Source organism: Antennarius striatus, chromosome 14 (genome assembly GCF_040054535.1).
Source record: "Antennarius striatus isolate MH-2024 chromosome 14, ASM4005453v1, whole genome shotgun sequence".
NCBI classification, from domain to species: domain Eukaryota; kingdom Metazoa; phylum Chordata; class Actinopteri; order Lophiiformes; family Antennariidae; genus Antennarius; species Antennarius striatus.
This window is the reverse complement of record NC_090789.1, coordinates 1,061,697-1,086,153: the sequence shown is the minus strand read 5'-3', so window position 1 is coordinate 1,086,153 and position 24,457 is coordinate 1,061,697. Positions and strand designations below refer to the sequence as shown.

The window sequence follows — 24,457 nt, the reverse complement described above, 5'->3', positions numbered from 1 at the left end:
CATCCACAGCAACACCCGGGAGGAAGACCCGGGCTCCTCTTGGAGAGTTCCTTTGGGGGGAGACTATTGTATGGCAACAGTTGTCATTACGCGGTGACGACAGTTGAACGTCACAACGTTCGAAATATAATATTAAATTTCACGGCAATCACCAGTGCCTTCAGTTTCCATATATTTAGTCTCTACAACTTCTTTTCAACCTGTCCTCATGATCAGAATATGGTCCTTTATAATCAATAGCGATTTTAAGAAATCATTTTTTTCCCCAAAAAACCTTAGAAGAAAGGGTGTTTTCAACATAAAATATTGCACCAGTTTGGTTTTAATGTATTTTCATGCAAGACCTTCAAAGTAAAAGAATCCAATCCTCCCACCTGACTGTTTGCTAAATCCTGCGACGTGTTTCGTTCCGTAAACGTGACTCGTTGCGTTCACACGTCTCGTCCATGCTGTGATTTTTTTCTTCACGTGTTTCAGAGCTTGTCTGTTTTTTTTGTACATGTTGAAAGTTGCTGCCTGATTTTTTTAAAAACTTTGTGGAGCAGACTTTATGACGTGGTCGTTTCCTCCGATAACGAGAAGAATGTTCTTCTTTTTGTTGCTGATGTTGTAAATAGTATATGTATGATTATGGATTTTTTTGAAATCATTGTTTAACTATAGCTTATAATAAATTATTAAAACATTTTTTAGATGTAATTATTTATGTAAACAGATGGGAGCAATCTCAGACAGGTGTGGGGAGATGATGGTTCTGGAGGTTTCGGATCTTATCAGATCAGGTTTTCAGATCCCTACACTAGACAAACGTTCGCATACCCAGTGGCGCCTGATCAAACTCCATGTGCCGATAACGGCTATAAAAACAGATCGAAATGTCCAGACAAACAGGTGAGACCTTCTCCAAACCCATCTGTAGCCATCTGGCATTAGTCCAGTAGCTCCTAGGTATAACTCATTCATCTCATCTGTATCTCTTGATGTTTTACACCTGGAATGCACAATCTCTCAGAATCTTTCCCTGAATCCTATTCCCAGGCTCGTTTGAGATCGTTGAGTTCTGGTGGCAAAGATTGTCTCGTAGGACCTGTAACCTGTGGTCTGTTCTGTCACATTTCTTCTAGTCTTCTAGTTCCGCAAAGTCTTCTTTTAAAGACATTATACACACACCTTCTTTATCATTGGTGCCTTTCCCTTACTTGTTGTAGAACCTGGACCTCACCTCTGAGGTTAAATCTATATTTATTTTTTGAAATCTTTCAGCAAACACAGAATCCAGTTCCAACCAATGATACGCTGCCATTAGCGCGTCCTACCCAACGGACATTTAGATGATTCAGCACCCATTCATATAAATGCTGACGATGTCATCAGACGCAGTTGGTTCAACGTCCAGCAGCATCATGAATCTGTGCTTCGGCGGTTTTGTCCTATTGGCCGGCGTGTTCCTGAGCGTATCGGCTCTGACGCCTGAAGAATGCCAGCCCTTGATCACGCCAGTGTCTCTGGCTGATCACAGCGTGGTAAGCCCTCCTCATTCCTGCCTGAGACTTTAGCTTAGCATTAGCCATTTTATTCATTTCAGGTCATTCAAATTTTAAATCATTTAGAAATTAACACTCCATGTAGAGACTTCCTGTTTGTTGTGCTGTTAATCCTGGTGTCTCTTGAGGGATTTGAGTCCAGATTATAATCCCCATTTTGATACGTGATCTTTTACTGTTAAGTGAAACCAGAAACAGAAACTTCTGTTGTCTGTAAACATTTTGACTGACTTTAAAGCATTAAAGTCATTTTCAGCAACAAACAGCCGTCAACAGGTTGAGTAATAACTGCCTGATGTTTGCATGCAGATATATGGACGACACAACTTCCTGGCTGGATACACGGATCATGAAGCAATGATTGCAGTCGTGAAGGTAACCGAAAGCTCCTGGGTCAGTTTCTCTGCATCAGAGTCCAATCCCAATGAAGTGGTGATGTTTGAAGACAACAAGATGTGAGTCAACACCAGACTATCTGGGACAAATGAAGGCATTGATTTATTAGGAAACATGTCTGAAAGGAACAGAAGAAAATAGATTTAAAAGAACAGTTTTAAATTTAGATTACATAATTTCTATCTTTCTGTCACAGATGCTTCAACAGTGACACATCAAGAGATACCAACATGCTCTTGAAAGTCTCAAACTTCCAAGCCGAAATCCATGTCTTTGTTTTCATTGATCCGTCTTTCTGACATTGATGATGTTGAATGGTTTTTCAACTGTTCTATGTAGTTCTTCATGCGTCCATAATTGGTGTAGAGACTCTTACTATTGAAGTGATTCTGTTGTACTGATCTTTGGTTTCCTCCCTGTAGTAGTAGAAGTTGTCAGGGTCAATAGTTCCAGCATAATCCACAAATTTATTGACTCCAAACCATCTTGTTCTTTGGTTAAGGTCCTCCATTTCTTCAGACTGGACAGAAATGGCTATTTTCTGCTGTGCTGTACAGAGTTTATATTTTTGGCCACACCTTATCAATCGTTTCACCAGCTCCTTATCACCATTGTTTTTATCTGCTCCGGAGAAAGCCCCCTTTGTTTTGGTGAAGAACCTGCAGTTGTTCATCCAAGTGTTGTCAATCAACCCATTCTTTTCTGTTGATGAGCCTTTTTTTCTCTTTTTAAGTGAGATTCTCATCGTTGTAGGCATTTTTTACTTTCAGTTTGAAGCCTTGTTTCAGAAAAGCAATCTTGTGTTTATGGTTGCAGAATTTTATCAGCACTGCAGGTGGTCTCCTACCCCCAAATGGCAGTGAATAACAGCTTTGGATGTGCTCTGGATCTAAAATTATCTCCAGATTTCTGAATTGGGAAATCACCTCTTCCTCCTAGCCTAGCCTAGCCTGTAAACCCAGAGGGTAGTTGGGGCACCGCAGATGACCCGAGGTTGTCATCATATGGTGAGTCTTGGGCAATTGAACCTGGCGGCGCCCATCCCTCTCCTGGTTGGACAGCACTGTGTCATTATGGGCGTTGTGTTCGGTGGCCTGCCTGATACACCTGGCGACAGCCTGTGCATGCGTGCATGACTTGATTTTGATGCCGGTGATGATCACATCTTTAATGCAAGCGTTCTGTTCCAAATCGTCCACTTTGTGTTCCAAGGCAACAACGTGCTGCTCCCTCCCTTCCTTTTCTTTCTATAGCTGCTTCACTTCTTCCAAGACCTTTCTTAACTCTTCTCTTAACTCTTCCAGCAACTCATCCTTTGACTTCTCTGTTATCAAACTTCTCTGCTTTCCTTTTTCTTTTTGTCATTTTCTCATACCTACCTACCTACCAATGGTTGGATGGATGGATCTGAAGCTTCTCTTCCTCTGTTTTTCCAGGAATGGACAGTGCTATGAGTCAAGAGTCAACATGTTGATCGAAGGAGACAAAGTCAAAATGTTGCGTGAGTGACCTGATGTGACTCCAGTCCACTGATGTGTGATAATGATGAAGATGATGATGATGATGATGACAAAGGTCACAAAAAACGTGAATGATGTAGTTTCATGCTGAACACAAAGTTTACAAGTAAACATTAATTTTGCTGAATTCCCGTTGTACTCCTGGAGTCAGTCCCAGGTGTCTGCATCAAAAACCAAAGTTATTAGCAAAAAAATAAACTTATGTAGCAGTCCAATGGCTAACTGATAGTATGAATGCAGGCTGTTAGCCAACCAGCTAATCACACCAGCCTGTTGTTCCACTTTCAGTTCTAACACCTTTCTGCTTCTGTCCTCAGTCACCAACTGGACCTCAGAGATTGATTTGCTGCCCAGCGTTGACGGTTGCTATGCACTCCACTCCACCAGCACCATCAGCCAAATCGACCCGTTCTTACAAATGCTAAACATCGACAAAACTTTTGGCGACGTGGAGTTTCGCGCTCAAGCATTTTATCTGATGTGTACGAGTCAGAGAAATTCCTTCCAAGTTTCTTCCATGTGAAAGAGTTCATCCAGCGTTAATGTTTGGTTTTGGTCTTACAGGCAAACAATCGTCTGTGACGGACTCAGACTTGGAAAGTTTCAAGAAGCAAGCGGGCTGCCTCGGCTACTCTGGAGAACCTACCTTCAAACACGAGCCACAGAATGGTGCGTCACCTTCACATCTGCTAGAACAGGATATGTGCTGTAAGACAGACGTCTTTACCTCCTTCTCTCTCTGCAGGGTTCTGTACTGAAGGGGCCGGCATCTTTCTGGACTTCTGAAGTCAAGAACCATGAACCTCCTGTGACAAATCTGAAGTAGCAACACAGTTTTATTTAGGATGGTTTTAACTAAATAAAACTAAATTTTTTCAAGAGAGTTGTCAGAAATTCATTGGTTTTCTTTGGGTTCAAAGCAACACATCTGTACATGCATCATCTATTCCTACATTGCTAACCAGACCAGCTAACTGCTAGCTGCAAACAGCTAATTCAGTTAAATTTGAATAGAATCTTGACTAAGAAACAAAGTACAAACTCAAAGCTAACATTGGTCAACACAATGTCAACATTTAGTATCAGATTTCATTGATTTAACCTTAATTAGTGTCGAAATCCCTCCTGTGTGCCTTATATATAAAAGTTTTAAATACACCATTCATTGAAGGTGCGCCTTATAGTCCAGTGTGCCTTGTAGTGTGGAAAATACTATGTTATATATAAACTAAATTATTTTATTGAATTAAATTAACTTGATGTAACTTTTCCATGATATTCTATTTATTATTGGGACTTGTCAAACAAATCAATATAACTAGAGAGATTGGTGTATTTTATTGATCCCAAACTGAGAAATTTGCCAATCTATTGGTAAATACATCTTATTGCTAATCGGCTTGAGAGGTGGAGGTTAAATGTTTATCGATGAAACAGTCGCGTTTTTCGTGAAGCTGTGACCTTTTGGAAACAGTTGTTCTGTTCCTTGGCCTAGTTCCCTTTGGAGTTTGTTGGGGGACCCGTCACAGATGTTATTTGACTGACGAACTCCACCACACCACGTGTTCGTCATGTCCCCAAAGTCACACCCAAATCCTTTTTTGGGTGCGGTAGCGGCAATCTACCCGCCGATGTCTGGTCATAAGACATCCACTCTACCACTGAGCCCCCTCCCAAATAGAATGTTGATTGTTTTTGACCTGTTTTTTGATCAAGTCTCCCGCTTCGAGTTTGGATTACCTTCTGGTACCTGTTTGTCTGTCTCTCTGTCCGTCTGTCTGTCTGTCTGCTTGTCTATGAACCTTGTCTGCACCTGGACTCTGTTTTGACCCCTGGACTGTGTGTAAATAGTCTTCATCCCGATCTGTGATTGATTCCTGTTATTGAGACATGACTCCCATGATTTATTTTCATTGGTAACTGAACAATAACACAGACGAGGCGATCAAGAACTAACGTCCTTTTGAGACCCTTCTCTCTGGGGGGTTCACCAACACAACGGGCCTCAACATTTTTCTTGCTAGAATGCATTTACAAAATTCTTTAAATTTGCATGTCCAATAAAAAATCCCCATTAAAGATGTGAAACTTGGATTAACCTGGAAAAATCTCAAGTAGATCAGGAGAACCTGTAACCTGTGTTCTACAATTGCTAGTCTCTTGTACCTGTGTTCTGTTTGTTTTGCACCAAGAGTTGTCTTAAATCTTGTTGTACACTTGTGTGTGATGACATTAAGGGCATTCCATTCTGTTGTGTAACATTTTTTGTCGTGATAAGGGAAATTCTAGGTTCAGGATTTGCTGTGGAACCTGGACCTCACCTCTGAGGTTAAATCTATATCTTTTGAAAACCTTCAGCAAACACAGAATCCAGTTTCAACCAATGATACGCTGCCATCAACACGTCCTACCCAACTGACGTCAGAAGAGTCAGCACCCACTCATATAAATGCTGACGATGTCATCAGACGCAATTGGTTCAACGTCCAGCAGCATCATGAATCTGTGCTTCGGCGGTTTCGTCCTATTGGCCGGCGTGTTCCTGAGCGTATCGGCTCTGACGCCTGAAGAATGCCAGCCCTTGATCACGCCAGTGTCTCTGGCTGATCACAGCGTGGTAAGCCCTCCTCATTCCTGCCTGAGACTTTAGCTTAGCATTAGCCATTTTATTCATTTCAGGTCATTCAAATTTTAAATCATTTAGAAATTAACACTCCATGTAGAGACTTCCTGTTTGTTGTGCTGTTAATCCTGGTGTCTCTTGAGGGATTTGAGTCCAGATTATAATCCCCATTTTGATACGTGATCTTTTACTGTTAAGTGAAACCAGAAACAGAAACTTCTGTTGTCTGTAAACATTTTGACTGACTTTAAAGCATTAAAGTCATTTTCAGCAACAAACAGCCGTCAACAGGTTGAGTAATAACTGCCTGATGTTTGCATGCAGATATATGGACGACACAACTTCCTGGCTGGATACACGGATCATGAAGCAATGATTGCAGTCGTGAAGGTAACCGAAAGCTCCTGGGTCAGTTTCTCTGCATCAGAGTCCAATCCCAATGAAGTGGTGATGTTTGAAGACAACAAGATGTGAGTCAACACCAGACTATCTGGGACAAATGAAGGCATTGATTTATTAGGAAACATGTCTGAAAGGAACAGAAGAAAATAGATTTAAAAGAACAGTTTTAAATTTAGATTACATAATTTCTATCTTTCTGTCACAGATGCTTCAACAGTGACACATCAAGAGATACCAACATGCTCTTGAAAGTCTCAAACTTCCAAGCCGAAATCCATGTCTTTGTTTTCATTGATCCGTCTTTCTGACATTGATGATGTTGAATGGTTTTTCAACTGTTCTATGTAGTTCTTCATGCGTCCATAATTGGTGTAGAGACTCTTACTATTGAAGTGATTCTGTTGTACTGATCTTTGGTTTCCTCCCTGTAGTAGTAGAAGTTGTCAGGGTCAATAGTTCCAGCATAATCCACAAATTTATTGACTCCAAACCATCTTGTTCTTTGGTTAAGGTCCTCCATTTCTTCAGACTGGACAGAAATGGCTATTTTCTGCTGTGCTGTACAGAGTTTATATTTTTGGCCACACCTTATCAATCGTTTCACCAGCTCCTTATCACCATTGTTTTTATCTGCTTCGGAGAAAGCCCCCTTTGTTTTGGTGAAGAACCTGCAGTTGTTCATCCAAGTGTTGTCAATCAACCCATTCTTTTCTGTTGATGAGCCTTTTTTTCTCTTTTTAAGTGAGATTCTCATCGTTGTAGGCATTTTTTACTTTCAGTTTGAAGCCTTGTTTCAGAAAAGCAATCTTGTGTTTATGGTTGCAGAATTTTATCAGCACTGCAGGTGGTCTCCTACCCCCAAATGGCAGTGAATAACAGCTTTGGATGTGCTCTGGATCTAAAATTATCTCCAGATTTCTGAATTGGGAAATCACCTCTTCCTCCTAGCCTAGCCTAGCCTGTAAACCCAGAGGGTAGTTGGGGCACCGCAGATGACCCGAGGTTGTCATCATATGGTGTGTCTTGGGCAATTGAACCTGGCGGCGCCCATCCCTCTCCTGGTTGGACAGCACTGTGTCATTATGGGCGTTGTGTTCGGTGGCCTGCCTGATACACCTGGCGACAGCCTGTGCATGCGTGCATGACTTGATTTTGATGCCGGTGATGATCACATCTTTAATGCAAGCGTTCTGTTCCAAATCGTCCACTTTGTGTTCCAAGGCAACAACGTGCTGCTCCCTCCCTTCCTTTTCTTTCTATAGCTGTTTCACTTCTTCCAAGACCTTTCTTAACTCTTCTCTTAACTCTTCCAGCAACTCATCCTTTGACTTCTCTGTTATCAAACTTCTCTGCTTTCCTTTTTCTTTTTGTCATTTTCTCATACCTACCTACCTACCAATGGTTGGATGGATGGATCTGAAGCTTCTCTTCCTCTGTTTTTCCAGGAATGGACAGTGCTATGAGTCAAGAGTCAACATGTTGATCGAAGGAGACAAAGTCAAAATGTTGCGTGAGTGACCTGATGTGACTCCAGTCCACTGATGTGTGATAATGATGAAGATGATGATGATGATGATGATGACAAAGGTCACAAAAAACGTGAATGATGTAGTTTCATGCTGAACACAAAGTTTAGAAGTAAACATTAATTTTGCTGAATTCCCGTTGTACTCCTGGAGTCAGTCCCAGGTGTCTGCATCAAAAACCAAAGTTATTAGCAAAAAAATAAACTTATGTAGCAGTCCAATGGCTAACTGATAGTATGAATGCAGGCTGTTAGCCAACCAGCTAATCACACCAGCCTGTTGTTCCACTTTCAGTTCTAACACCTTTCTGCTTCTGTCCTCAGTCACCAACTGGACTTCAGAGATTGATTTGCTGCCCAGCGTTGACGGTTGCTATGCACTCCACTCCACCAGCACCATCAGCCAAATCGACCCGTTCTTACAAATGCTAAACATCGACAAAACTTTTGGCGACGTGGAGTTTCGCGCTCAAGCATTTTATCTGATGTGTACGAGTCAGAGAAATTCCTTCCAAGTTTCTTCCATGTGAAAGAGTTCATCCAGCGTTAATGTTTGGTTTTGGTCTTACAGGCAAACAATCGTCTGTGACGGACTCAGACTTGGAAAGTTTCAAGAAGCAAGCGGGCTGCCTCGGCTACTCTGGAGAACCTACCTTCAAACACGAGCCACAGAATGGTGCGTCACCTTCACATCTGCTAGAACAGGATATGTGCTGTAAGACAGACGTCTTTACCTCCTTCTCTCTCTGCAGGGTTCTGTACTGAAGGGGCCGGCATCTTTCTGGACTTCTGAAGTCAAGAACCATGAACCTCCTGTGACAAATCTGAAGTAGCAACACAGTTTTATTTAGGATGGTTTTAACTAAATAAAACTAAATTTTTTCAAGAGAGTTGTCAGAAATTCATTGGTTTTCTTTGGGTTCAAAGCAACACATCTGTACATGCATCATCTATTCCTACATTGCTAACCAGACCAGCTAACTGCTAGCTGCAAACAGCTAATTCAGTTAAATTTGAATAGAATCTTGACTAAGAAACAAAGTACAAACTCAAAGCTAACATTGGTCAACACAATGTCAACATTTAGTATCAGATTTCATTGATTTAACCTTAATTAGTGTCGAAATCCCTCCTGTGTGCCTTATATATAAAAGTTTTAAATACACCATTCATTGAAGGTGCGCCTTATAGTCCAGTGTGCCTTGTAGTGTGGAAAATACTATGTTATATATAAACTAAATTATTTTATTGAATTAAATTAACTTGATGTAACTTTTCCATGATATTCTATTTATTATTGGGACTTGTCAAACAAATCAATATAACTAGAGAGATTGGTGTATTTTATTGATCCCAAACTGAGAAATTTGCCAATCTATTGGTAAATACATCTTATTGCTAATCGGCTTGAGAGGTGGAGGTTAAATGTTTATCGATGAAACAGTCGCGTTTTTCGTGAAGCTGTGACCTTTTGGAAACAGTTGTTCTGTTCCTTGGCCTAGTTCCCTTTGGAGTTTGTTGGGGGACCCGTCACAGATGTTATTCGACTGACGAACTCCACCACACCACGTGTTCGTCATGTCCCCAAAGTCACACCCAAATCCTTTTTTGGGTGCGGTAGCGGCAATCTACCCGCCGATGTCTGGTCATAAGACATCCACTCTACCACTGAGCCCCCTCCCAAATAGAATGTTGATTGTTTTTGACCTGTTTTTTGATCAAGTCTCCCGCTTCGAGTTTGGATTACCTTCCGGTACCTGTTTGTCTGTCTCTCTGTCCGTCTGTCTGTCTGTCTGCTTGTCTATGAACCTTGTCTGCACCTGGACTCTGTTTTGACCCCTGGACTGTGTGTAAATAGTCTTCATCCCGATCTGTGATTGATTCCTGTTATTGAGACATGACTCCCATGATTTATTTTCATTGGTAACTGAACAATAACACAGACGAGGCGATCAAGAACCAGCGTCCTTTTGAGACCCTTGTCTCTGGGGGGTTCACCAACACAACGGGCCTCAACATTTTTCTTGCTAGAATGCATTTACAAAATTCTTTAAATTTGCATGTCCAATAAAAAATCCCCATTAAAGATGTGAAACTTGGATTAACCTGGAAAAATCTGAAGTAGATCAGGAGAACCTGTAACCTGTGTTCTACAATTGCTAGTCTCTTGTACCTGTGTTCTGTTTGTTTTGCACCAAGAGTTGTCTTAAATCTTGTTGTACACTTGTGTGTGATGACATTAAGGGCATTCCATTCTGTTGTGTAACATTTTTTGTCGTGATAAGGGAAATTCTAGGTTCAGGATTTGCTGTGGAACCTGGACCTCACCTCTGAGGTTAAATCTATATCTTTTGAAAACCTTCAGCAAACACAGAATCCAGTTTCAACCAATGATACGCTGCCATCAACACGTCCTACCCAACTGACGTCAGAAGAGTCAGCACCCACTCATATAAATGCTGACGATGTCATCAGACGCAATTGGTTCAACGTCCAGCAGCATCATGAATCTGTGCTTCGGCGGTTTCGTCCTATTGGCCGGCGTGTTCCTGAGCGTATCGGCTCTGACGCCTGAAGAATGCCAGCCCTTGATCACGCCAGTGTCTCTGGCTGATCGCAGCGTGGTAAGCCCTCCTCATTCCTGCACAAAACATTAGCTTAGCATTAGCTTGTTTATCTGTGATACCATTAGTCATTTCTTTTCTGTGTAGGTTCTCAGTTATCCAGGTTATGGTTATCTAAAGCTATTAAGTCAATCCACCGGACTTTAAGAAAGTTTCTTTTAGACTTTTCTCCTCTCATCCTTCAGTTCTAGTGGTGGTTGGCCTAAACCTGTGACGTGGTCAGTGCTATTCATATTCCAACAACCATTGTTGAAATTGTCACAATCCGCTCCTGGTTTTCCTCTCATCTGCCCAGCTCTACCTGCCTGCCACTCCCACCTCATCAGTGCATCTACCTTCACCTGTGTTTCCTCACCTGATTATCACCTGCCTGTTCTGTATATATACCCTCCCATTCCTCTCAGTCTCTGCCAGATTGTCTTCGTATATTGCAAAGCTCTCTTGCGTTTATCTCCGGACTGCTTCCTTGGTTTCGACCCTGCCTGTCTTCAACCCGTCTTCCTCGTCTCTGCCCCGGTAATCTGACCAGCCTTCTGTCCTTGTCTGCTACCTGTCAGCTGGGATTCCTGTTTGCTGAGACTGTTTTTCTGGAATATTGCTGCCGTTCCGTGCGAAGCTCAGAATAAACTGTTGGACTATTCCTGCTCTGGTCTCAGTCTGTGCTGTACTTGGGTCCTACCTCTGACCTGTTACAGAAATGCTCCATGTAGAGACTTCCTGTTTGTTGTGCTGTTAATCCTGATGTCTCTTGGGGGCATGAGTCCAGGTTATAATTCCCATTTTGATTACTGATTCTTTACTGTGAAGTGAAACCAGAAATGGAAGCCCCTGTTGCCTGTCTGCAAACATTAACACTGACTTTATAGCAATTAAGTCAGTTTCAGCACCAAACATCAGTCAACAGGTCGAGTAATAACTGCCTGATATTTGCATGCAGATATATGGACGACACAACTTCCTGGCTGGATACACGGATCATGAGGCACTGAAGTTATTCCTGAATGTGATCCAAAGCACCTGGGTCAGATTCTCTGCATCAGAGTCCAATCCCAATGAAGCGGTGTTGTTTGAAGACAACAAGATGTGAGTCAACACCGGCATATCTTGGACAAATACTGTACAAGACACTGATTTACCAGGAAACATCCAAAAACAAAGGAAGGAAATGAAGCAATACATTTTTATGATTAGTCAGTTTTATAAAAATAAAGTTTAGATTACATAATTTCATCCATGTACACAGCACATAGAGTGGGAGGTGGGCTTCGACCTTGAGTTTACTGGAAAGGAAATGGGGGAGGAAGATGGATGTATTTGAAGAAACTCTTCCTGTGTTTTTCCAGAAATGGACAGTGCTACGAGTCAAGCTACAATGCAATGATTGAAGGAGACAAAATCAAAATGTTGCGTAAGTTACCTGATGTATCTCGTGTGTGTGTGTGTGTGAGATAAGGGTTTAAAAGTCAATGATGTAGTTTCTGGTAACTGTGTGAAAGGGTTGGGACTGAAGCAGGAAGACCACATCTATGTGGACGTCTGGTCGCTGCTAGGTGGGACCAGCGCTAATCAGTGTTGTCCAGTTAGTTGTTGCTGTTCCAGTAAAATGGCTCAACATACAGTATGTGGTGCACTGGGATGAGGTGTAGTTAAAGATGTCAGGTTGGATGAGTCCATCAGGACCCCCACTGAGCTCACAATGGGGGATTCATCAGGTTTACATGTTTCCTGCTCAACACGTCAATTAGTACTGAACATTAATTTGGTTAACTTCCTGTTTTACTCCTGGAGTCAGTTCCAAAAACCACGTTGGAAGCAATTCAATTTTTATTTTCATATTTAGTGATCCAATGTCTAACTGGTAGTATGAATGCAGGCTGTTAGCCAACTAGCTAACCACACTAGCATGTTGTTAGACTTTTAGTTCACAAACCTTTTTGCTTCTGTCTTCAGTCACCAACTGGACATCAGTGATCGAGCTGCTGCCCAGCGTTGATGGTTGTCACGTATTCAACTTCAACAACACCGTCAGAAACGTTGATGGGTTCCTGAAGATGTTTAACATCGACAAAACGTTTGGCGACGAGGAGATACACCCTCGTTCTTTTTATCTGATGTGTAAGAGTCAGAAATTTCTCCCAAGTTTCTTCCATGTGAAAGAGGTCGTCCAGCGTTAACGTTTGGTTTTGGTCTTACAGGCAAACAATCGTCTGTGACGGACTCAGACTTGGAAAGTTTCAAGAAGCAAGCGGGCTGCCTCGGCTACTCTGGAGAACTTCACTTCCAATACGATCCACAGAATGGTGCGTCACCTTCACATCTGGTAGAACAGGATGTGTGCTGTAAGACAGACTTCTTTACCTCCTTCTCTCTCTGTAGGGTTCTGTACTGAAGGGACTGGCACTGTTGTGGACTTCTGAAACCAAGAACCAAGACCTTCTGTGACAAATCTGAAGTAGAAAGACAAAACAAGATGGTTTTATTCAGGATGGTTTTGACTAAATAAAACAATTTTTTTTCAACAGTTGTCTGAAATTCATTGGTCTTCTTTGGGTTCAAAGTCACACATCTGTACATGCAGCACTGCTACACTGCTAACAAGACCAACTGTTAGCTGCAAACGGCTAAATCAGCTAATTTTGAATGGAATCTATTGATTAAAAACAAAGTTCTAATTCAAAGCCATCATTGGCTGACGCAATGTCGACATTTGGTATCAGATTTAGTTGATTTAACCTTAATTTAGCGTCCAAAGTACAACACAAGACTTTTCCAAAGGGGTTCAGTTTTTCAATTGTGTGGCATAAAGTAAGATATCAGCGTGATGTTTGTTGTATAATTATTGCACATCTTAGTTTAGCTTGTTAGCATTATATCGTAGCTATTAAACTCATCACAGTGGAACACATGTGGTCTGGTCAAATGGGTCAGGTTTCTATGCTGCTGTTTCATTCCAAAAAGCTGGAGTCGTCTGCCAAGCTGTAAAGAAAAAAACACAAAAACACCCTTGAAAAATCTAGAAGAAATTTAGAAGATATGAAATTTTCACTGTTTGAATTAAATTACGTAACCTATCCATGATATTCGCATTTAACATGAAGCTGTGGCCTTCTGGTTTTCTGTTGTGAAAGTTGTCCTTTTCCTTGGTCCAGGAGTGAGTTCCCTTTGGATTTTGTTGGGGGGCCCGTCACACATGTTATTTGACTGACAGACTCGACCACACCATTAAAACTGTTCCTCTGGGCATCATTGCAGCATCTTGTTGCTCTACCTTGTTCCTCACCATAGTTGTTCTTCCAGACAGTCTGCCAGCTTCCTGGTGTTGTGGGCCTGATGCATCCGCTAGCGACATGCTGTCCAGTGGAGATGTGACCAGTTGCCTGGGTAACGGATTAGAAAAACAAGTGGCCAGGAATCTTGACCTGGATCAACCTGGAAAAATCTCAAGTAGATCGGGAGAACCTGTAACCTGTGTTCTACAGTTGCTCGTCTCTTGTACCTGTGTTCTGTTTTTGTTTTGCACTGAGAGTTGTCTTTAAAAAATTTCGTTATACAACTGTGTGTGATGACATTAAGGGCATTCCATTCTGTTGTGTAACATTTTTTTGTCTTCCAGTGTGTCGTGATAAGGGAAATGCTATGTTCAGGACATTAGACACACTGTGGTACATTTGAGTCATTTGCTGTGGAACCTGGACCTCACCTCTGAGGTTAAATCTATATCTTTTGAAAACCTTCAGCAAACACAGAATCCAGTTCCAACCAATGATACGCTGCCATCAACACGTCCTACCCAACTGACGTCAGAAGAGTCAACACCCACTCATATAAATGCTGACGATGTCATCAGACGCAGTTGGTTCAACGTCCAGCAGCATCATGAATCTGTGCTTCGGCGGTTTTGTCCTCTTGGCCGGCGCGTTCCTGAGCGTATCGGCTCTGACGCCTGAAGAATGCCAGCCCTTGATCACGCCAGTGTCTCTGGCTGATCGCAGCATGGTAAGCCCTCCTCATTCCTGCCTGAGACTTTAGCTTAGCATTAGCCTGTTTATCTGCAATATTTAAAAAATTTTAATTTTGAAGTAAATAATTTAAAAATAAATGTTAATCATTTACAAATTAACGCTCCGTGTAGAGTTTCTGTTTGTTGTGCTGTTAATCCTGGTGTCTCTTTGTGGATTTGAGTCCAGATTATAATTCCCATTTTGATTCTTCTTCTTTTTCTTTCGGCTATTCCCTTCAGGGGTCGCCACAGCAAATCAGTGTCCTCCATCTAACCCTGTCTTCTGCATCCTCTTCTCTCACACCAACTACCTTCATGTCCTCTTTCACTACATCCATAAACCTCCTCTTTGGTCTTCCTCTAGGCCTCCTGCCTGGCAGTTCAGAACTCGGCATCCTTCTACCAATATATTCACTATCTCTCCTCTGGACATGTCCAAACCATCTCAGTCTGGCCTCTCTGACTTTATCTCCAAAACCTCTAACATGTGCTGTCCCTCTGATGTACTCATTCCTGATCCTATCCATCCTGGTCACTCCCAGAGAGAACCTCAGCATCTTCATCTCTGCTACCTCCAGCTCTGTCTCCTGTCTTTTCCTCAGTGACACTGTCTCTAGACCAAACAACATCGCTGGTCTCACCACAGTTTTGTACACCTTTCCTTTCATTTTAACTGAAACTCTTCTATCACACGTCACACCTGACACTTTCCTCCACCTGTTCCATCCTGCCTGGACACGCTTCTTCACCTCTTTTCCACACTCTCCATTGCTCTCTACTGTTGACCCTACGTACTTCAAATCCTCCACCTTCTTGATCTCTTCTCCCTGTAACCTCACTCTTCCACTTGGGTCCCTCTCATTCACACACATGTACTCTGTCTTACTGCGGCTAACCTTCATTCCTCTCCTTTCCAGGACAAACCTCCACCTCTCTAGCTTCTCCTCCACCTGTTCCCTGCTCTCACTGCAGATCACAATGTCATCTGCAAACATCATAGTCCATGGAGATTCCTGTCTAACCTCGTCTGTCTGACTGTACCTCCTCATTCCACCACCAAGTCTCCTTATCTACTTTCCTTCCAGATGACACACCAAGTACTCTCCTACCTGTCTCCCTGATCACATTAGCTGTAGTTGTCCAGTCATCTGGAAGCACCTCCTGACCACCCAGAGCCTGTCTTAACTCCTTCCTAAAAGTCATGCAACACTCTTCCTTTTTCAGCTTCCACCATGTCGTCTTCTGCTCTGCCTTTGTCCTCTTCATCTTCCTCACCACCAGAGTCATCCTACACACCACCATCCTATGCTGTTTGGCTACACTCTCACCTACCACTACTTTACAGTCACTGATCTCCTTCAGGTTACACCGTCTACACAAGATGTAGTCTACCTGTGTGCTCCTACCGCCACTCTTATAGGTCACTCTATGTTCCTGCCTCTTCTGGAAGAAAGTATTCACTACAGCCATTTACATCCTTTTTGTAAAGTCAACTACCATCTGTCCTTCTGCGTTCCTCTCCTGGATACCAAACCTGCCCGTCACATCCTCATCACCTGTTTCCTGCACCAACATGTCCATTGAAGTCTGCACCAATGACAACTCTCTCACTTCTAGGTCTGCTCTGCATCACTTCATCAAAGTCCAGCCAGAATGTCTCCTTCTCCTCCAGCTCACATCCTACCTGTGGAGCATACCCACTAACAACATTGAACATCACACCTTCTATTTGTAGCTTCAGACTCATCACTCTATCTGACACTCTTTTTACCTCCAGGACATTCCTAACAAACTCCTCCTTCAAGATAACTCCTACTCCATTTCTCTTCCCATCTACACCATGATAGAACAACTTGAACCCTGCTCCTAAACTTCTAGTCTTGCTACCTTTCCACCTGGTCTCCTGGACACACAGTATGTCTACCTTCCTCCTCTGCATCATGTCAACCAACTCTCTACCTTTTCCTGTCATAGTCCCAACATTCATCATCCCTGCTCTCAGTCCTATAGTCTTGGTGTTCCTCTTCTCTCTCTTCGTATGAACACACTTTCCTCCTCTCCTTCTTCAATCTTCTTTGATTAGTGATACTTTACTGTGAAGTGAAACCAGAAATGGAAGCCCCTGTTGCCTGTCTGCAAACATTAACACTGACTTTATAGCATTTAAGTCAGTTTCAGCACCAAACATCAGTCAACAGGTCGAGTAATAACTGCCTGATATTTGCATGCAGATATATGGACGACACAACTTCCTGGCTGGATACACGGATCATGAGGCACTGAAGTTATTCCTGAAGGTGACCCAAAGCACCTGGGTCAGATTCTCTGCATCAGAGTCCAATCCCAATGAAGCAGCGTTGTTTGAAGACAACAAGATGTGAGTCAACACCGGCATCTTTGGGACAAATACAAGACATTGATTTACCAAGAAACATGTCCGAAAAGAAAAGAAGGAAGTGAAGCAACAGAGTTTTAAGATTAGTCAAAGTTTTGCAATAATAAAGTTTAGATTACATGATTTCCTTCAGAATTGATAAAGTTTTTATCTATCTAGTTTCAAGTTTCAAGTTTATTTATTTTTATATAGCCCAGATTCACAAACAATGTCTCAAAGGGCTTTACAATCTGCACATGGACGATATCCCTCTGACCTCTGTGCACTGCAAGCAGTGCGACCCTCGCATCGGATAAGGAACAACTCCCCCCAAAACCCTTTTAACAGGGGAAAAAATGGATGGGAGAACCCTCAGGAAGACTGCAGAGGAGGGACCCCTCTTCCAGGAGTGGACAGACGAAGCAATAGATACCGCATGTACAGATTAACAACACAATAATAATAACAGTAACAATAATAAATGTATGACAAAGGCACGCTGATCCATCCAGTAGAGTGAGTCATCACCAGCCGATGAAGCACACAGAGGTCACCGATTGCCGAGGATCCACCACTCTGAGGACAGACCAGACAGTGCCTAAGTCATTCAGCTCAAAAAAGTTATAGTTTAAGGTTACTCTGGCAAAACCCCAAAACCACAGCAGAACCCAATGAGGCAGAACCAGACTCCCCTAATGGATTGTGAAAACAGGACCACTGTACAGCTTGTGCTATCGCCAGCCACGGAAGCAGACAGAGGTAGCCGATTGCCGATGATCCACCACACAGAGGCCTGTGAGAGAGAACAGCAGAAGAAGGGAGAGAGACAGAGAGAACAGGGGGAGAGTGGTGCTAGAGGGACCAGAATAGCAGAGGATTAATGGGAGGCAGGGGCCTAACTAAGAAATCCTACGGCTCGTTGGCAGGACTAGGCTAAACCTAAACATTGAGACTGCCACCCCTGATATTACTTATATGTTAGGTCGAACAGATATGTTTTGAGTCTAGATTTAAAGACATCTACGGATTCAGACTGTCTAATACCTATAGGGAGGTTATTCCACAAGAAAGGGGCCCGACAGGAGAAGGCCCTCTGGCCAGCTGACTTCTTTTTAACTCTAGGAACACACAAGAGACCTGTATTCTGAGAGCGGAGAGCCCTAGTCGGCGTGTAAGGTTTAACAAGATCAGACAGATAGGTTGGAGCAAGCCCCTTAAGGCTTTTGTATGTTAATAAGAGTACCTTAAAATCGGATCTAACATGAATCGGGAGCCAGTGTAATGCAGCCAAAACTGGGGTGATATGGTCAAATTTCCTAGTTTCAGTTAATATTCTTGCTGCTGTGTTCTGAAACCATCTGAAGGCCCCTGTTTCTAGACCGAGGCAACCCTGATAACAGAACATTACAATAGTCAATCTATCTCTACATCTATGGCAATTTCTATATCTATTTAGGTTGATGTAATCATAAAAATGGATTACGTTTATGTAGCGTTTTTCTGGACACTCAGACGCTTTACATTGGATCCATTATTTATCCATGTACACAGCACATAGAGTGGGAGGAAGGATTCAACCTTGAGTTTACTGGACAGGTAATGGGGGAGAGGATGGATGGATGTATCTGAAGGAACTCTTCCTGTGTTTTCCAGGAATGGACAGTGCTATGAGTCAAATGTCAACGCATTGATTGAAGGAGACAAAATGAAAATGTTGCGTAAGTTACCGGATGTATCTCCAGTCCATTGTTGTGTGTGTGTGATGACGAGGGTATAAAAGTTAATGATGTGGTCTCTGGTAATGTTGTGGAAGGGTTGGACCTGAAGTAAGAAGATCACATCCATGTTTTTGGATTCAAGATATCAGGAATGGTGGACGGCTGGTCCACCATTCCTGATATTTGGGTGGGACCAGAGCTAATCAATGTTGTCCAGTTAGTTGTTGCTGTTCCAGTGAAATGGCTCAACATATACAGTATGTGATGCACTGGGATGAGATGCGGTTAAAGATGTCAGGTTGAATGAGTCCATCAGGACCCCAACTGAGTTCACAATGGGGGATTCATCAGGGTAAAATGTTTGCTCCTCAGCACGTAGATTAATTTTGTTAAATTCCCATGGTACTCCTGGAGTCAGTCCCAGGTGTCTGCATCAAAAACCACATTAGAAGCAACAAAATCTTTTCATTTCGCAGTTCAATTGCTAACTGGTGGTGTGAATGCGGGCTGTTAGCCAACTAGCTAACCACAATAGCATGTTGTTAGACTTTTAGTTCACAAACCTTTTTGCTTCTGTCCTCAGTCACCAACTGGACGTCGGTGTTCCAAGTGCTGCCCAGCGTTGATGGTTGTCACGTATTCAACTTCAACAACACCGTCAGAAACATTGACGGGTTCCTAAAGATGTTTAACATCGACAAAACCTTTGGCGATGAGGAGATACACGCTTGTGGTTTATATCTGATGTGTACGAGTCAGAAATTTCTTCCAAGTTTCTTCCATGTGAAAGAGGTCGTCCAGCGTTAACGTTTGGTTTTGGTCTTACAGGCAAACAATCGTCTGTGACGGACTCGGACTTGGAAAGTTTCAAGAAGCAAGCGGGCTGCCTCGGCTACTCTGGAGAACTTGACTTCCAATACGATCCACAGAATGGTGCGTCACCTTCACATCTGGTAGAACAGGATGTGTGCTGTAAGACAGACTTCTTTACCTCCTTCTCTCTCTGCAGGGTTCTGTACTGAAGGGGCCGGCACTGTTGTGGACTTCTGAAACCAAGAACCAAGACCTTCCTGTAAAGTAGAAAGACCAAACAAGACGGTTTTATTCAGGATGGTTTTAACCAAATAAAAGTATTTTTTTTCAATAGAGTTGTCTGAAATTCGTTGGTTTTCTTTGGGTTCAAAGTAACACATCTGTACATGCATCATGTATTCCGACACTGCTAACAAGAACAGCTAACTGTTAGCTACAAACAGCTGAATCAGCTAACTTTGAATGGAATCTATTGATTAAAAACAAAGTTCCAACTCAAAGCCAACATCGGCCAACATTTAGTATCAAATTTAATTGATTTAACCTTCATTTAGCGTCTGAAGTACAACACAAGACGTCTAAGGCTATCTTTTCCAACGGGGTTCAATTTTTCAATTGTGTGGAGTAAAGCAAGATATCAAGGTGATGTTTGTTGTATAATTATTTCCTTTGTACCTCTTAGTTTAGCTTGTTAGCGTGATATCTTAGCTATTAAACTCACAGTGGAACACATGTGTTCTGATCAAATGACTCAGGTTGTTATGATTGTCTTTCATTCCAAACAGCTGGAGTCGTCTGCCAAGCTGTAAAGCAAAATATACAAAGATGGAGATCGCCATCTATTTATCTTATTATTTATTGTAATCTAAACATTTATGAACCCTCCCCATACTAATATTAAACCACCTTCGATCTGTATTACCTTTTCCCGCACTCTTATAGACTGTTTAAAGCATTTTTGTGTTTCACAAAATTCCGGAACGAGCGCACTTCCGGATGCCATCAGCCAATACAATGTGTGTACGTTATCACGTGACTGTTGACCAGATGAGGTGGAGTCGCAATCATTGACGATCGCGCGACGGCGTACTGTAATGCAAAACATTTTATTATATATATTGAAAATTCTTTATATGTACAATGTACGTCCATGTACTTTGCATACTCTGATGACTTCCACTGAATCATATCAACCACCGTTCTGTTTGTTCCTCGCAGCTCTAGATTAAGGACACTCAACATATTTTTCAGACAATTAATTTGTAACATTGAACGGTTATTTTGGGTTGTTATTACTTTTGACCTCATGATGTCATCTTTGTGGGCTGTGCTTCCCTTCCTCTGTCCAGTTTTGGCTATGCTTGAGGAGGGTGAGTCTGTTCAGTGCTCCAAATAAATAAAGTTTTACAAGTTCTACAAGTTTATAAAACTACTAGAAATTAAAAAATATAGATGAAGTGCTTTAGTTTTCCGCTAAGTTTAATCATGAATGGAGTGTTTTGTCTTATACTGTCTATTTCACAAGAAAGATTTCTGAGACCCCGTAGCATTATTTTTGTATTTTTTTTAAATGGGTGTGTTCCATCCAACTCATGGTCCACATTCTTTCCATTGAGTTGCTCCATTTCGTGCAGAGACAAGAAATGTTCAAAATAGAATAAATACAACCACTTTTAGCTGAACTGCTGTATCGGTACATCATTCACACAACACGGGTTACACTGGGAACCTGGACCTCACCTCTGAGGTTAAATCTATATCTTTTGAAAACCTTCAGCAAACACAGAATCCAGTTTCAACCAATGATACGCTGCCATCAACGCGTCCTACCCAACTGACGTCCAGACGAGTCAACACCCGCTCATATAAATGCTGACGATGTCATCAGACGCGGTTGGTTCAACGTCCAGCTGCATCATGAATCTGTGCTTCGGCGGTTTCGTCCTATTGGCCGGCGTGTTCCTGAGCGTATCGGCTCTGACGCCTGAAGAATGCCAGCCCTTGATCACGCCAGTGTCTCTGGCTGATCACAGCATGGTAAGCCCTCCTCATTCCTGCACAAAAAATTAGCTTAGCATTAGCCTGTTATCTGCGATGCAATGGGTTGTTTCATTTTTCAAATGTTCATTTCTAAATAGACGCTCCATATATAGAGACTTCATGTCTGTTGTGCTGTTAATCCTCGTGTCTCTTTGGGGACTACAATCCAGATTATAATTCCCATTTTGATTTTTCACTTTGAAGTAAAAACAGAAATTGAAGCTTCTGTTGGCTGTCTGCAAACATGAACACTGACATTTTTAGCATTAAAGGTCCCATATTGTACTCTTTTAAATCAATGTCACACAGCTGTCAGACGTCCAACTACACTGTACTCAAAATGTATTGCCGCATGGTCCTGAATTTCAGCCATGTAAAAGTCATTGATTTGAGTACATCCGAGAACAGGCTGTTTCTGCCCCTTTAAATGCTAATGAGCTGCGTTTGTCAACGCCTTCCCTGACTGATCGCTCTCATAAAGAGGATGTGGCTCATGGTAACATGGTAATCTATGTCTCCAGTCATCTGTGCGTGTTGTCAGACATTTTAATGGGCCAACCAATCTCCTTCACCCTCACATTAACAGATTGGACTGAAGAGGAGCTAAATACTTCAAGCTGACTTCACCATACTCATAGGCAACTGTAAATTAAACAGAAAAGTGGCAACTCTTACTTGTGGCCCGGGTGCAGTTAGCGAGTCCTGTTTTGGTGGGCGTACTCTTTTTATAAGGGCCAATGTCAAGGCAAAGCCATATTTGTACTGACCGTCATTGCTGAAGAAAGCCACAGCAAAACGGTTCGCACACACAAACAAACTTCGGCAATGTTATCATCAAAAAAGAAACACAACCACATTCTCTTCTGTTCTTCCTCAGCTGGGACCGAATAGAAGCACTTACGTTGACTTGTACACCTTGTGTGTCTGGTTCTGAGCGACACCTTTAGCGTTGGACACACTGAACTTCATCCTCAGAAGAACACCCTCTTATCCGGGGGGGAGGGAAGTGTTCTCACACAGACAGGGCTGGGTTAAGCAAATCACTCCTGTGTTTGAGCACCGGTTCGTGAGTTTGTGCGCTCCAAAGTTGATGCAGGATGTGTTTGTTTTCCAGATTCTAGGAGTTGGTAGGGTTAGGGAGGATCACTATATATTTAGAGATCAGAAAATAAATGTATTTCATAATATGGGACCTTTATCATTCAGTTGCAGCCCCAAACAGAAGTCAACAGGTTGAGTAAGAACTGTCTGATTTTTGCATGCAGATACACGGACGGTACAATTTACTGGCTGGATACGCAGATCATGATGCACTGAAGTCCATCCTGAAGGTGACCGAAAGCTCCTGGCTCACATTCTCTCCATCGGAGTCCAATCCCAATCAAGTGGTGATGTTTGAGGATAACAAGATGTGAGTCAACACCAGCATCTCCTGGACAAATGAAGACATTGCTTTACCAGGAAACATGTTGGAAAAGAAAAGGAAATGAAGCAATAGATTTATAGGGAAAGTCAAGGTTTTATAATGTTGGATGGATGGATGGATGGATGGATGGATGGATGGATTTTGAGGCAACTCTTCCTCTGTTTTTCCAGGAATGGACAGTGCTATGAGTCAAGAGTCAGCATGACGATTGAAGGAGACAAATCCACTATGTCGGGTAAGTTCCCTGATGTGACTCCAGTCCATTGGTGTGTACGTGTGATGATGAGGATGATGATGATGATGATGATGATGATGATGATGATGATGATGATGATGATGATGATGATGATGATGATGATGATGATGACGACTGTCACAATAGAAGTAAATAATGTAGTCTCTAGTAACGTAGTGGAAGGGTTGGGCCTGAGGCAGGAAGACCACATCCATGTTTTTGGATTCAAGATGTCAAGCATGGTGTTGTAAATAAATCCCCTTCTTTTCCAGTAATGAATAAAAACACGATTGGACATTGATATGTGAACATTGTTTAATAAAGAATTGATGATTCAATGGGGTGTCCTAATTTTTTCCCGGCTGTATGTGGTGCACTGGGATGAGATGTGGTTAAAGGTGTCAGGTTGAATGAGTCCATCAGGACCCACCACTGAGCTCACAATGGGGAATGCCATTAGGGTAAAATGTTTCCTGCTCAACACATAGAGTAGTACACAACATTTATTTTGTCAAATTCCCGTTGTACTCCTGGAGTCAGTTCCAGGTGGTAAAACATGTTGATTATATTCTGTGTTGCGTTGGCAACGGGTCTGGGGCGTCTCCCCGCCTCTCGCCTGTGGAAGCGGTATGGAAATGAATGAATGAACGTACAGCTGTCAAGCCTTTCACTACATGCTCTTGAAGCCCACATTGGACATGGAAGATTTCACAATCCCCTGAATATTCAAGCACATTTAGTTTGAGACCAACAACTGTTGTACAACCTGCAATCGTCAGCGGCATCTTGCAACACGCAACACGATCCCTAGCTAAAAAAGAAACTCCAGCAATGGACCTGGATCTTTAACCACCTTGTAAGCAATGAAATTGTTTAATATATCAGTTCAATGGCCAACTGTTCGGATGTATGCAGGTTATTATCCAACTAGCTATCCACACTAGCATGTTGATCCACTTTCAATTCTAACACCTGAGTGCTTCTGTCCTCAGTCACCAACTGGACGTCGGTGTTCCAAGTGCTGCCCAGCCCTGATGGTTGTCATGCATACACCGCCAACAACACCGTCAGAAACATCGACCCGTTCCTACAAATGTTGAAGATTGACAAAACTTTTGGCGACGTGGAGTTACACCCTCATGCTTTTTATCTGATGTGTACGAGTCAGAGAAATTCCTTCCAAGTTTCTTCCATGTGAAAGAGGTCATCCAGCGTTA

At 42.4% G+C, this 24,457-nt stretch overlaps 5 protein-coding genes across 5 annotated transcripts in view; all 5 read left to right on the top strand.

Moving 5' to 3' along the window:
• Window positions 1-1,327: 1,327 nt before the first annotated feature.
• LOC137607086 (uncharacterized) lies at window positions 1,328-4,339 on the top strand. Its single transcript, XM_068332578.1, has 6 exons — window positions 1,328-1,523; window positions 1,854-1,999; window positions 3,377-3,441; window positions 3,778-3,942; window positions 4,025-4,129; window positions 4,206-4,339. Exons 1-6 carry the CDS (start codon window positions 1,356-1,358, stop codon window positions 4,244-4,246), a joined length of 690 nt encoding a protein of 229 aa, XP_068188679.1. The 5' UTR covers window positions 1,328-1,355; the 3' UTR covers window positions 4,247-4,339.
• A 1,564-nt stretch (window positions 4,340-5,903) lies between these two features.
• Window positions 5,904-8,896, top strand: LOC137607087 (uncharacterized). Its single transcript, XM_068332579.1, has 6 exons — window positions 5,904-6,077; window positions 6,408-6,553; window positions 7,931-7,995; window positions 8,335-8,499; window positions 8,582-8,686; window positions 8,763-8,896. The coding sequence occupies exons 1-6, from the start codon at window positions 5,910-5,912 to the stop codon at window positions 8,801-8,803; spliced, it is 690 nt and encodes a 229-aa protein (XP_068188680.1). The 5' UTR covers window positions 5,904-5,909; the 3' UTR covers window positions 8,804-8,896.
• Window positions 8,897-10,460: 1,564 nt separating this feature from the next.
• On the top strand, window positions 10,461-13,155 carry LOC137607088 (uncharacterized). The gene is made up of 6 exons (XM_068332581.1): window positions 10,461-10,634; window positions 11,572-11,717; window positions 11,978-12,042; window positions 12,585-12,749; window positions 12,830-12,934; window positions 13,011-13,155. Exons 1-6 carry the CDS (start codon window positions 10,467-10,469, stop codon window positions 13,049-13,051), a joined length of 690 nt encoding a protein of 229 aa, XP_068188682.1. The 5' UTR covers window positions 10,461-10,466; the 3' UTR covers window positions 13,052-13,155.
• A 1,340-nt stretch (window positions 13,156-14,495) lies between these two features.
• Window positions 14,496-19,872, top strand: LOC137607091 (uncharacterized). Its single transcript, XM_068332585.1, has 6 exons — window positions 14,496-14,630; window positions 16,866-17,011; window positions 18,662-18,726; window positions 19,310-19,474; window positions 19,555-19,659; window positions 19,736-19,872. Exons 1-6 carry the CDS (start codon window positions 14,511-14,513, stop codon window positions 19,774-19,776), a joined length of 642 nt encoding a protein of 213 aa, XP_068188686.1. The 5' UTR covers window positions 14,496-14,510; the 3' UTR covers window positions 19,777-19,872.
• A 1,566-nt stretch (window positions 19,873-21,438) lies between these two features.
• LOC137607090 (uncharacterized) overlaps window positions 21,439-24,457 on the top strand; it is a 3,360-nt gene continuing 341 nt past the window's right edge. Inside the window, exons 1-4 of the mRNA XM_068332584.1 lie at window positions 21,439-21,576; window positions 22,845-22,990; window positions 23,176-23,240; window positions 24,233-24,397. Of these exons, the coding sequence (XP_068188685.1) occupies window positions 21,457-21,576; window positions 22,845-22,990; window positions 23,176-23,240; window positions 24,233-24,397 (496 nt within the window). The 5' untranslated portion in view covers window positions 21,439-21,456. The remainder of the gene's footprint in view (window positions 21,577-22,844; window positions 22,991-23,175; window positions 23,241-24,232; window positions 24,398-24,457) is intronic.